The sequence below is a fragment of the Chiloscyllium punctatum genome, chromosome 24, assembly GCF_047496795.1.
Source record: "Chiloscyllium punctatum isolate Juve2018m chromosome 24, sChiPun1.3, whole genome shotgun sequence".
NCBI classification, from domain to species: Eukaryota; Metazoa; Chordata; class Chondrichthyes; order Orectolobiformes; family Hemiscylliidae; genus Chiloscyllium; species Chiloscyllium punctatum.
The window spans coordinates 42,965,738-42,979,597 of record NC_092762.1 but is presented as its reverse complement, the minus strand read 5'-3'; the positions used below and the strand labels follow the sequence as shown (position 1 = coordinate 42,979,597).

The 13,860-nt window shown below is 39.1% G+C and overlaps 1 protein-coding gene across 2 annotated transcripts in view; it reads left to right on the top strand.

Moving 5' to 3' along the window:
• ndc80 (NDC80 kinetochore complex component) overlaps nucleotides 1–12,205 on the top strand; it is a 61,349-nt gene extending 49,144 nt beyond the window's left edge. For both annotated transcript variants that reach the window (XM_072593749.1, XM_072593748.1), the window contains exons 13-17: nucleotides 6,618–6,707; nucleotides 6,816–6,908; nucleotides 9,089–9,219; nucleotides 10,036–10,138; nucleotides 10,963–12,205. In XM_072593749.1, coding sequence (XP_072449850.1) covers nucleotides 6,618–6,707; nucleotides 6,816–6,908; nucleotides 9,089–9,219; nucleotides 10,036–10,138; nucleotides 10,963–11,085 — 540 coding nt within the window. In that variant the 3' untranslated portion in view covers nucleotides 11,086–12,205. The remainder of the gene's footprint in view (nucleotides 1–6,617; nucleotides 6,708–6,815; nucleotides 6,909–9,088; nucleotides 9,220–10,035; nucleotides 10,139–10,962) is intronic.
• Nucleotides 12,206–13,860: the final 1,655 nt, after the last annotated feature.

The window sequence follows — 13,860 nt, the reverse complement described above, 5'->3', positions numbered from 1 at the left end:
CAAAAGGTTTTTGGAAACTATGCATGCTAAAAGGCCCAGAAAATGTTTGGAAAGCTATTGTTGCAACATGTTAGAAGTGCTGTCCTTTCCCATAGTTCACTGGGCCAGTATCTTCCAGCGTGCTATCACTTACCTGGAGCATGACTGGAATAATAAGTACTCTTTGTTAGAACCAGTAAGTATTATGTTGTATGCACTAACTTATTATATAATAGTGAGTACTGCTATTTTTGTTCCTTTTGCTGGCACATAGGAACAGGAATAAACCATCCAGCACATTCGGTTCACCTTGCCATTTATGGCTGATCAAACACTTAAGTGCCTTTTATCCACCCATTCCCATAACCCTTAAGGCATTTGTAATAAGAAATCTATCAATCTCTACATTAAACACTCAAAAACTGAGCTTCCACAAACCTCTGTGGTGGAGAATTCTAAAGGTTCACAAGCCTCTGAGTAAAATAATTTCTCCTCATCTTTGACAAGTATTAGCCCCCTTACATTTACATTATGCTCCCTGATTCTAAATTCCCAATCAAAGGAAGCAAGGGGAGCACAGTGGCACAACAGTTAGCACTGCTGCCTCACATAATCAGGGACCCGGTTCATTTCCTGCCTTGAGTGACTACCTGTGTAGAGTTTGCACCCCATGTCCACATGGGTTTTTCCGGGTGCTCTGATTTCTTCCCACAGTCCAAAGATATGCACGTTAGGTGGATTGGCTCTGGTAAATTGCCCAATAGTCTCATAGGGATGTTTAGGCTAGGTGGATTAGCTGTGGTAAATATGGAGTTATGGGGTCTGGGTTGGATGTTTATGGGAGGGTCAGTGCAGATGCTATGCGCCAAATTGCCTCAGTCTGAACTGTAGGGATTCTATGCATCTGCGCTGTCTATCCCTTGAGTATTTCATAAATTTCAAATTAGATCACCTCTCATTCTTTTCAATTCAAGAGAATACACACCCAGTCTCTCCCCTTAGGGCAGTCCATCCATCCCAGGAACAGGTCTGGTGAGCGTTTGTTGCCCTCGCTATAAGGTTATAATATCTTCCCTGAGATGAGAACAGAAGGGTACAGTACTCTGTAGGTGCAGTCTTACCAAGCTCCTGTACAATTGAAGCAAGACTTAACTGCACTCAAATTCTCTTGCTTTAAAGGCTTAGATTCCATTAGCCTTCCTTATCTAGAGACTTATTGATAAGGGCACCTCGATAACCTTGTATGTCTACACTTTCCGACCTCTTGTAATTTAAGAAGTACTCTGCAGATCTGTTTCTCCTACCAGAAGGTATAACCTATAATTTTTGCACATACTGTTTTACCTGCCAAGTTCTTACCTATTCACTAAGCCTGTCCAAAATCCTCTGAAAGCCACTTTACAGCTTCACAACTCCTATTCCCACTTAGCTTTACATCATGGGTGGCACGGTGGCTAGCATTGCTGCCTCACAGCGCCAGAGACCCGGGTTCAATTCCCGCCTCAGGCAATTGTCTGTGTAGAGTTTGCACATTCTCCCCGTGTCTGCGTGGGTTTCCTCTGGGTGCTCCAGTTTCCTCCCACAGTCCAAAAATGTGGAGCTTAGGTGAATTGGCCATGCTAAATTGCCCGTAGTGTTAGGTGAAGGGGTAAATGTAGTGGAATGAGTCTGGGTGGGTTGCTGTTCGGAGGGTCGGTGTGGACTTGTTGGGCCAAAGGGCCTGTTTCCACACTGTAAGTAATCTAATCTAATCTGCAAATTTACAAATATTATAGACCATAAAACTTAGGAGCAGAAATTAGGCCATTCAGCCCATCTAGTCTGCTCTGCCGTTCAATCATGGCTGATTCTCCCGCTTTGTCCTCGTGACCCTTTTTCCCTTGGTATTCAAGAATCTATTAATTTCCATCTTAAATATACTCAATATACTCCACGGCCTTCTGTGGCAGTAAATTCCATAGACTCTCAATTCTCTGGCTGCAGAAGTTTCTCCTTATCTCCGTTCTAAAAGGTCTTCCATTTATTCTAAGGCATGCCCTTGCGTCCTAGTCTCTCCTACCAATGGAAATATCTTCCCAATGTCCAGGCCATTCAGTATTCTGTATGTTTCAATTAGATCCCCCCTCTAAACTCAGGTCTCCAGTGTCCGCAATTTTTTGTTTTATTTTAGTTGTGTGGTTCTGTTTTCTCTCTTGCTCCTTAAATAGTGGAGTAACATGTACCACTTTCCAATCTACAAGAATCATTCCAGAGTCGATAAAAATTTTAGCAGATAATCACCAATGCATGTTTCTCTATCTCTATGACCACTTCCTTCAACTCTCTGGGATGTAGAAAATCAGGTCCTGGATATATATCACCTTTCAGTCTCATTTAAGTTATTCTGTACAATCTTCTTGCTAATATTAATTTCCTTCAATTACTCATTCTCCTTAACCACATCATCTCTAGTTCTCAAAGATTTTTTGTAGCTTCCTCAGACAAACGAGTATAAATCCATTAGTTGTTCTCCCATTTCTTTATTGTCCATTATGAATTCTTCTGACTTGCCTGTAATACTCTATTCTCCTTTATTAGTTTTTTTGACCCTCCTTTGCTGTATCCTTAGCCACCTCAGATTTACTTTTTGTTTCCTGACAATGTATGCCGAACCATGTTTGTTCGCCACAATTGCACAATTGACTGACGTCTTTGGATTTTTGTACCTTAAATACTGTACATAGTTACTATAAGTCACCCTGCTTTTTAAGAAAGGTAAAAGAGGAAAAACAGGCCAGTTATTCTGGGTGGGGTGTGGTAGGGAAATGGTTGGAGTCTATATTCAAGACTGGAATAACTGAACACCTTGATTTTCAGTTAATTAGGGGGAGAGCCAGCAAGGATGGATTCGAGCTGGTAGGTCTTGCCTGACAAACCTCATTGAAGTTTTTGAAGCGGTGACTAACATGGGAATGTTTATGGATGTTTATACATGGCATTCCAGAAGGTATTTGATAAAGTTATGAATAAGGTAGAAGCTGAGGAAAAATTAGTGACATGGTTGAGAAATTGGTTGAGTGGTAGGCAATGAAGTAGGCAATGAGTAAGGTACTCATTGGCAGGATGTGACCAGTTGTGTTAGGCCATCAATTAGTCATGTTATTTGTTAACAACTAGACAATGGCATGAGTCATATTTTGAAGTTTGTTGATGACACAAAGTTAGTGGCATTGTAATATTGTGAGATCACAACTACTAAGGGATATTGATAGACCAAGTGAATGAGCAAACTATGGCAAATGGAGTTCGATGTAAGTAAGTAAATGGAAGGTTATCCATTTTGGCCTGAAAAAGAATAGATCAGGTACTTTCTAGATTGTATGAAATTGACTACAGCCAATGTCCAAAAAGTCTTGGGGTTCGATGTGCATAATCTCTTAAAATGCCATAAGTAGGTGCAGGGGTTATGATGAGAGATTATACAAAAAAGGCCTGCTTTTGCTAGAATTTCAAAGGTTAAGGGGTAAGCTGATCAAAGTGTTTAAGATATTAACAGGAAAAGATTGGGTAGATAAAGATAAGATATTTCCACTGATTGGGGATTCAAGAACTAAGTGATATAGTCTGAGAATTAAGGCATTATTCAGGAGAGATGTTATGAAGCACTTCTACACACAAAGGGTAGTAGATGTTTGGAACTCTCTTCCACAAACAACAGTGGATGCTGGATCAGTTCTAATATTAAATCTGAGAATTTGTTTCTTATTGTTAATTAATGGTGTTAAGAGATGTGGGCCAAAGACAGGAATGTGGAGTTAGTTATAGATCAGCCATGCTTAATTGGCAAGTTGACTCAAAGGGTTGAATGGCCATCTCCCTTTCCTACCTTCCCAAGACATGTAATAGTTCTATACGGCACATAGGCAATGGATAGTCTGTAATGTCTTTTAATCTATTTTGCAATCCAGCTCAGTCACTTATGCCTCCTGTTTATAATTACCTACATTCAAATTTAATGCCCTTGCTTCAGGCTGAATTACTTCATTATTCAGCATAATATGAAATTCTATCACTATGGTCACTCATCCCTAAAAGCTCTTTTACCTCTTAGTCCTTTTTAATTATGCAATACTAGATCTAAAATAGTACGTGCTCCAATTGGTTCCTGCACATACTGCTGTAGAAAACACAATCCATGAACTTATCCATCATAGCTGTATTGCTCAATTCAGTTATCCAATTGATATGCAGAATGAAGTCACCCATGATAACTATGTTGCCTGTGCTACATATTTCTTTATCGCTTGGTAAATTACTGTTTACTGTTATTGTTTGATGTCCTATAAATAACTCCAGCCCAATGTCTGCTGTTTCTTGACTTCACTCAGATTGTACATATGTTGTTCTTCTAATCCTATATCCTCCCCTACTAAGGTACTGATCTCATCTGTTACTATCAGTGCAACTCCATACTTTTCTTCTTTGTTTGTCCTTCCTAAATGTCAAATATCCTTAAATATTCAGTTCACAGTCCTGGCCATTATTAACAAATGAAAACAAATTACTAGAGAAACTCAGCAGGCCTGACAGCAATGATGAAGAGAAAACAGCGTTAGCACATAGAGTGCGGTTAACGTATCAAGTGCACTGACCCCTCTTCAGAATTAGTAGCTGATGAGGAGTGAGCGAATAGGTAGAGAGGGAGTCTGGAGAGAGAGAGAGAGAGAGAGAGAGGAGAAAAAAGGTGGGCAAACAAAGGGATTGTAATCAAAAGAAGAGAAGCAAAAACAAATTACTGGAGAAACTCAGCAGATTTGGCAGCATCTGTGGAGACAAACCAGAGTTAATTTTTCAAGTCCAATGACCCTTCTTCAAAACCTCAGTCAGACCTGCTGAGTTTCTCCAGCAATTTATTTTTTTGTTTTGTTTCAGATCTTCAGCCTCCAAGTGATTTGCTTTTGAAGAAAAGCTAGGTAGATGAGTAGGCAAAAATGGGTTGGCTATATTGAAAGTAACCCATTTCATTACAGGACCTGGGCTGTGGGGCTGGGTATTGAACCTGGAAGGAGGTGCTCATGCTCTGAAATTGTTAAACTTGACAATGAGTCCTGAAGGCTGTCCGGTCACGAAGCAGAAGTTGGGATATTGTTTTTTCAGCTTGCATTGAGTTTCACTGGAGCACTACAGATCTGAGTCAGAAAGGTTAGCATAAGAGTATGGTGCTGTGTTGAAGTGACAGGCAATTGGAACATTGGTCATTTTTATGTTCAAGAACATAGATGTTGTGCAAAGCAGTCACCCAGTCTGCATTTCATATCCACAATGTACAGCAGACCACATCGTGAGCAGTGCATACAGTTGACTGTTTTAGATCTCCACCATCCACAGTTCCCTGTTTTATTATCCTCATCTTTATTAAGCTTGATCCTGTAATGGCAATTCGATTTTACCCATATATCTCAATTTGTGCCTTCAGATTATCTACCTGCTGCAAGCATGCAGGTAAAATGCCCTTTATTTTGTCTTTTTAACATCATTCATGTTTTGAAGCATTCTCTATAACCCATTTATTTCTACTCCTTGTTTCCTGTCTGCCAATCAATTCTCTATCTATTTTGATACACTATTTTACTAATCTCTTAATAAAACTCTGTTGAAAGCCTTCTGAACGTACTAGCTCTTCTAATCGAGAAGTGAGCTAGTTTCATCCTCAAAATTCGAGCAGGTGTGTCAAGCATGATTTATCTTTCATAAGTCTGTGCTGACTGAGGTATTAATTGATTTTGTTGGCTTTGCTCCTGCCTTCTAGCCTCCCTAGCACAGTCTTCCTATTATCAATTTTGGTTACTTTTCAGGTTCCAGCCCTCTTCCCAAACTTGGTTAAATCCACTTCAATGGCACTAGCAAATTTCTCTGTGAGGATGATATCAATTGCAGTCCCTTTGAGGTGTAACCTGTCCAGATTGTACTGGTCCCCCCCTTGTTCCAACCCCTCAGGAATATGATGCCCTCCATCCTACATAAGTCTTGTAGATACATAGTTAATCAATCAATTCTTCTGTTCTTATGCTAACTAGCACACGGCACTCAAAGTAATCCTAAGATTATTTCTCTTGAGATCCTATTTAATTTCCTTTTTGATTCCCTGTGGTCAGATCTTACCTGGGCAGTCTCATTACTGGATAGATGACATTGTTGCAGCTGTACTGGAACAGCTTGGGCTAGGAGTCTCATTAATTCTGGAGCATGTGTATGTTTTGGTCCCAATTGTCTCAACCCCTTATTTAAATCTTCTACTCCTTATATGTTTATGAAAGGCTTTTGGGTTCTTATAAGTCTCTTGTGTTGCCTCTGAATCCTAAAAATTCCATCATTGAAATAGTTAGGACAGAACAAACTGTCTAAGCTGGTGACAACTTTCCAATTCCATTTCTGTTTTCCATGCTTTTCTCCAATTATGTCAACTGACCTGCCATATTTGATTATAATATCGTCAGCTCTGATGCCAAATCATCATCCTTACTGCATCACTGCACATTAAAGAAGATTTTCATGATAGCCAGAAATAGTTAATCTGTAACTTCTAGATCAGTAGGATTCCGTTTGTAATTTGTCCTTTCCAATTTTCTTGTGACCTATGCCCTCCTTAATTTTTACAGCTTGCCCTCATGAATCTACTAAAACAAATAAATGATGATATTGAACATCTGAAGCACAAGAAAATGAGTGTGCAAGAGGCCAAAGAACAGGTATGGAAATAATCAGTGTTGTAAATGGAGTTGCAACCAAATCTGTGTAAAATGTGTGTTGGATGTTTAAAACATTTGTCTGTTGAAAATAACCATTCTGTCTCTTAGGTTCAGACCATGATAGATGACAAAGCAAATGATGTGAAAATGTTAAAAGAACAAATTCGAAAGGTGGATGAAGCAATTGAACAAGAAAAGGAGGTCAGACCGCCAAACTGACATTACTGCTTGCATTTACAGAGCATCTATTTAATGTGAAAAATGTGTTATGATTGTCATATTACCAAACAAAGTTTAGTATTCAACCACATAAAGGACATATTGAGAGAGGTGACATGAAGCCTGGTCAAAGAGAACAATTTTAAGGTGTATCTTAAAGGCAATAGAGGTTTAACAAGGAGATTCTCCAGCAGGTCAGCCACTTCCAATTACTGTCCACTGTCCACAAGGTTCAAGTCACGAGTCTGATGGAATACTACCCCTTTGCCTGAATGAGTGCAGCCCCAGAAACCCTCAAAAAAAAAACTTAACACTATCTTGGTCAAAGCAGCCTCTTGATTGATACTCTATCCAAACTTCACTTGCTTCAGGATGTGCATAGTGTCTCAGTGTTAGCAATGCTGCCTCACAGCACCAGACACCCGGGTTCGATTCCACTCTCTATGTGGAGTTTGCATATTCTCATGTCTGTGTGGGTTTCCTCCCAGTGCTCTGGTTTCCTCCCACAGCCCAAAGGTGTGTGTGTGTGTTGGGCAGATTAGCCATGGGAAATGCAAGGTTACAGGGATAGGGTGCAATGCTTGATAGGGGATTGGTGTGAACTTGATGGGCCATATAGCCTGCTTCCATGCTGTAGGGATTCTATGCTTCAGCACTGCAGTAACTTCCACTGACAGCACCTTCTGACCTTTGGACTGTATCACCCAGAAGAGTAAAGACAGCAGATGCAAGTTCCTCTCCAAGCCCCAAGACTTGAAAATTTATTTCTGTCTTTCACTGGTGCCCAGTCAGAACCCTGGAACTCTCTTTCTAACAGCACTTTGTGTCCCAAAAAATGCAATGACTGCAATGGTTAAGAAGGTTAACTCCTCACTGCCTTAACCAGGTTAATGAGAGTTAGGCAATAAAAGCAATGCTCATTTCCATGAACGAATTTAAAAGCTTAGGACATATTTGGCCAAAGGCAAAGCTGCTAATACTGGATCAATATAAATAGGTGTGTATGTAACCAGAGTTGAAAGGGCACATATATCACAAGGTCATAGAGATGGAGAAGATTAGATTGTTCAATTTTAGAGGTTTTCACTTTTGAATCTTTATCACATTTTTAATGAATTGTGGAACCAGGTTAGTTTTTCCAGATTTCTACTTTACTGAAGAAATATTTCCTTAATTTTAAGCCTAAGCCTGAAACTTTGGAAAACTCTACAAGCGATGCTGGCCAAATACAAGAGATCTCAGGTGGGCCTTTCTGGATATTACAATCCAGCCAACAAGCTGGTAAAACCAAGCTGGTCTGGCAGCAACTGTGGAGCGAGAAAAAAGTTATCACTTTGAGAAAGGGGACATCACTGGACTAATTGTTCACTACTTTCTCTCCAAAGATGCTGCCAAACCCACTGAGTTTCTCTAGTGACTTCTGGTTTGTGTGTTTTGGATTTCCAGCATCCACAGTTCTTTGTTTTATTATCTGGATAAGTTATTTTCCAGTTCCATACGAGAGAGGGAAACCACATTAATGATGTTGATTTACTGTAGAAAGAATTCTGGGGAGGGACCTGAGTAAAAAGAATGTTCCATACTCCCCACAAAAAGACAGGCATAAGTTAGGCCCATGCAACTACCCAGAGCCACATCTTTAATCTGAAGAAATTGAGAGGAGTTAAAGGAGAATTGTTCAAAGTGAGGGTGAGCTGAGGTGGGTGGTGGTGGATGGCAACCTTCTTTTCAAGGAAGTAGAAAACCCTCAGGCGACCCTGATGGGGACTGGATGTGTAGAGGGATTGTATGTTCGCAGTGAAGAGGAGGCCAGCAAAGGAACATTTTGAAACTGAGAGTGTCAGAAGAATCTTGGGTGTAAGTGGGAAGAGAGTGGAGAAGAGAAGAAAAAAATGATGCAAGCTAGGAAGAAATGAATTCCAGATGTAAGGAGGTTAGTGATAGTTGGAGAAACAATAACTTGATGTTTGGTGGACTTCATGGTCAAGGGGTGCGGGAAGGAGCTGGCATTCAGTCTCTGCTTGGTAGAGGTCAGTACACCAGAACGAATGTTGGTAAATTAATAATCTGCTGCACAAGAATAACAGGTTTTACAACATATTCATTGTTTAAAAAAGCTTTTTGTTTTGGGAACGTCAAAATATCCAAATTAATTTTTTTAGGAAGATAATCGAAAAACGACAAAACAAGTCCAAGAGCTTGAATCACTGGAAAATCAGCGGAAACGGTTGCAAAAACACTTGAACGATGAACTAGATGAAGCAATTGGACAGTTGAAAATTGCTAAATACCGGTATGTAGCAGTAAAATCTAATTGGAGTCCTTTCTGTATTTTAGATTGTAGTCATGAATAACTTTAATTTCAGCACATCACACTATAAATGAAAAATTTCACAAAAACGATCAACACTGCTTAAGCTGATTTTAATTCAATTGGATGTTGATCCTATTATTTCATAAGCCTCAATTTTGTTAATCAATCTAATATGTAATGCCTTTATCAAATGTTTTCTTATAATCTGTATGTTCATGGGGCCCCCTTGTGGTGCAGTGATGTGCCTCCTTTGGACCAGGAGTAGGCACACCACTGCACCTGCTCCAGTGATCTAATAATATCTCAGAAAAATTGCTTCAAATAATTTTTTAAAACCACATTCACTGCATTCCCTTTGTTTATCTTCTGTGTTGCTACTTCAAAGAATTGAGTTAAATAAGATACATAATTTTCTTTTACCAAACTGCCTTCTGTCCTTAATTAAGCTAAAATCTCTCCAAATATCTGTTAACCACCCCTGCTCTCCCCAACTGAGGTTGAATTGGATTGCTGAAAGATATGTAGGTGAAAACAAATTTCAGTGACCCTGAATAAGCAGGTCAGTTAAATGGAATTATGAATAGCTGTTCAGAGACTGCATGTGTGAGGAATCAGAAATTCTTCCTGTGAAATTCCTTGGTCAATTGTTTTTTAAATGCCATGTAAAAATCCTATATCTGTATGAGGAAAAGAGCTCTTTGTCTTTTGTTTTACTGCCACATCTGAAGCATGCGTTTAGTTCAATTTATCGGTACTTTTAGAAGAGTTGTTGTTCTTGGACAATTATTTCCTCAGATTTGATGAAGTGGAGCAGAAGACGACAGAATCTAAAAGAAAAATAACAAACAAGTTACAGTTGTGCTTGGACACAATGACCCAGCATGTCACCAGCCTAGAGGTAGGGATCTTTAACGATCATAAGTTTTGTATGATAAGGAGGGATGTATATATTGAGGAATTGTTCATTTGAACCTTTCAGGAATGTATGTTTAGACCATAGGTTACAGAATAAGAATTAGGCCATTCAGTCTATCGAGTCTGCTGCACCATCTGATAATGGCTGATGTGTTTCTCAACCCCAGCCTCTTGCCTTCTCCCTGTAACCCCTTGGCACAAACCTGATTTCTTTTTAAAAAATACATATTTTACTTTCGATTTAGTATAGTCAAAAGCAACATGTAGCCAATATTAATGAAAATTCAACAATACTGTGAATAATACCTGGCTGCAGTTCATGGAAGATATACGCCATGCTCAAGGTACTCCAGAAATAGGAATTGTGAGACTTGTTCATTGATGAGCTTTCTGGGACCTGCACTACAGTGTGTTCAGCAAATCTTTTTTTTAAACCAAGTATTCACAGGACAAAGAAGTTTGTGTGTCCTGTACAGCTTCTTTAACTGATCCTGCACTAAGCTTCAACTTTGGGCCCATTTTCCCCTTAATGCTTATAATTTCCCTTACCGCATACAAATTATTTTGGGATCTCATGGCAAGGCATAGGTGGGTTGTAGTTAATACCACCCTGTTAGAAATTGAAGAGGAGAGTAAACTGGATTCATTTTCTTTGGTTCCTGCATATCCCCTCTCCATTGCAGAGATATTAAGATTTTCATTATTATATTCCACACATTATTCACCTGTGGTTAGATACTGAATTACATTTGATTTCTCTTGGTTATGAGTTTGGACTGGACTGAAGTGATTTTCTTTCTTTGTTAGAACTACCTTGTGGATTATCAAAAAGGTGCTACGAGAGACTGTGAGGAATCCTTGAAGGACGACTTCTTAAAAGATCTGAAGTCTATAACCGAATCATGCAAAGAGATGGTCAGCTCTCTCTGAGCTGTAGGCAACAGGATGCATGATATGTCTTGTTTCTATATGTACAGTTTGTATTAAGGAATGACTATTAAGGAAAGGACACCAATGCAGGAATATATTGTCTTCCAACTGATATTTTTTGAGACTGAAGAAACGCTTGGCCTTAACAAAACCTCTTGCAGGCAGAATGTCCATTCTGGATTTGTAATATTGTCAGAGCAAATGTATTTTCAAATATAGTCTCCAATATATCCTCATGGAGGAACTTTAGAGCCTAGACTTGGTTTTTCTGAATTCCCTTCCAGCTAGCTTTGACCAATGAAGGTGATTGATCTAAAATAATAGATACTTCATGTAAATTGCATATTAATAAGTCTTCAGTCAATGTACCAGTCTTGAGTATCAAGATATGATGTAATTCTTAAATTCTCTCTTAATTAAAACACTGCTTTAGTCATATGTTAACTAACAGCCTCCAATCTAGGATCTTTGGTTCAGGCTCTTTTTTTTATATATAAAGTTAGACTGGGGTGGGGAGGTGTTGGGTATTTGTGCTGGCCCAAGTCTCTGGAGGGAACAAATTGACCTGATTGCTGTCTGTAATCTCCAAACTTCAATGAGGATAATATATGCTTAAATTAATTATAGGTCTATTGGTAGTTGCCATGCAGAATTAAAGTATAGCCTTGGGGCAGGGGGAGGAATGGTCACTAGCTACTTCATCAAAAGGAGAGGGCAGGTAATTTTCAGGAAAACAGAGGGAGGAATTGGTCTTTGGTTTGGTAGCAGCCTGCTCATATGTCCATTACATCTTGAGATTCTTTCAGTTTGCAGTTCACATCTCCAGAGAAGACCTGAACTGTCTGCAGCATTACGTTTCTGGAGCATCATATTGTTCCCTAAATATATTCAAGGTTTTGTTTTACCAACCTTGGGAGTCTATTCCATGAAATGCAGAAACTCTATATTTACCTTGTATTAAACAGAACCCCACTGCTAGTCTTCAGCTTAAAGCAATTTTTCAAGTGTAATCTGTTGAGCTTTAATATTCTTAGGTATTTTAGTAAAATGATTATCTCAATGTGTATGTTTTGATGATGTAAATTAGTTCTTAGGTTATCTAATAAATAGTGTAAACACCTGCAATGTTGCCTGAATAGAGGACTATCGTTGGTCAAGCTGGTTACAATCAAAAGAATTCCTGATCAGTAGAAGAATGCAACCCATCCAGTAATCAGTTGTCAGGACATTGCTAATATGATAACAACAAGCAGCATGGAGATTGGCAACAGTCTTGAAGAATGAGATCACTGAGAGGAATAACAAAGGACTTGCAGGGTTAAAAAAATGGAAATGGCATTGAGTGAATTGTTCAGAGAGCTAGCACGCAAACTCTTGTGTAATATACTGTATTTGGATTTTCAGAAGGTGTACAGTAAGGTACCACACCGTAGATTCTCCAACACCATGAGCATTTCAGTAGCCTATGTAGTGAGGACTGGCTAACAAATATAAGACAGAATTCCAAAAAGGAGGCATTTTCAGGATGGGAATTCCACAAGTAGTGGAATGCCACAGAGAATTAGTACTGGGGCTACCATTACTTATATGTAAATTGATTAGAAAAGTGAATATATTATAGCTAGGCTTGTTGGGAAAACAGAATTAGTTGAGAAGGCAAATGAGGATGACAAAAGAGGGCTACAGATAAATAAAGCAAGTGGGCAAAAATTCTGTTGATGGAATATAGTGTGGAAAATTGAAAGGTTGTGTACTTTGGCAGGAAGAAGAGGAGCTAAATATTTTGTAAGTGGAGAGAAGTGACAGAAAGTTACAACACAGGAATTTGGAAGTCCTCATGCATAAATCCCAATCATGTATCCAAATTCTGCAGTTAGCAGGAAAGACAAATGCAATGTCAGCCTTTACTTTGAAGGGAATGAAGTAAAAGAAAAGGGAGGTTTTGCTAAAACTACAGAAGATGTTAGTGAGACCACAGCTTGAATACTATGAAGTTTTGGGCTCATAATCTAAGGAGAGATACTGTCATTCGAGGCAGTTCAGAGAAAATTCACAAGATATTGAAGGATTGTGTTATGAGGAGAAGTTTAGTAGGAGTCAACTCATTAGAATTTAGAAGAGTCAGGGGTGTTTCTATTGATAAAATTCAAATTCTTCAGGGCTTGACAGGGTACATGTGTAAAGGTTGTTTCTCCTTGTGGGAGAGTCCAGGTGCAGAGGGTATTATCTCAGAATTAAAGGGTTGCCCATTTAAAACTGAGAAGAAATTCCTCCTCATTTGAGAATAGAGAATCTGGAATTCTTTACTGCAGAGGACAGTCTGCATCAAAGCTAGGTCTGGGTGGCATAAAGGTGTAGCATTGAATGAAGCATCAACAGAATTATGCCTTTGGGTAAAATTAACATTCCACCATAATATCCTAACTCCGTTAGACTCTGATTTCACTGTTGCTTGAGCTGACACTTTAATAATGCGCCAAGTGGATCAGCGAGCTATTGGACAGGAGGGCTCTGATATTTGTGGGGTGGGATACAGGGGGTTTCAGAAACTTCAATAAACAAACTTGATAGAATCTGATAAGTCACCAGCAGTGGCATATCCTCCTTGGAGTTCAGCTCCTATACATTGAAGAGCTGGGACCTGGAAGATAGATAATCTTGATGTTAATGAGCTTATGTTCACATACCAGTCTGTCATTGGATGATGAATGCTGGTAATTCCACCACTATTAGCGAAGGTGTTGTTTATCAACTGAATAAGAAGACACCTTGCCT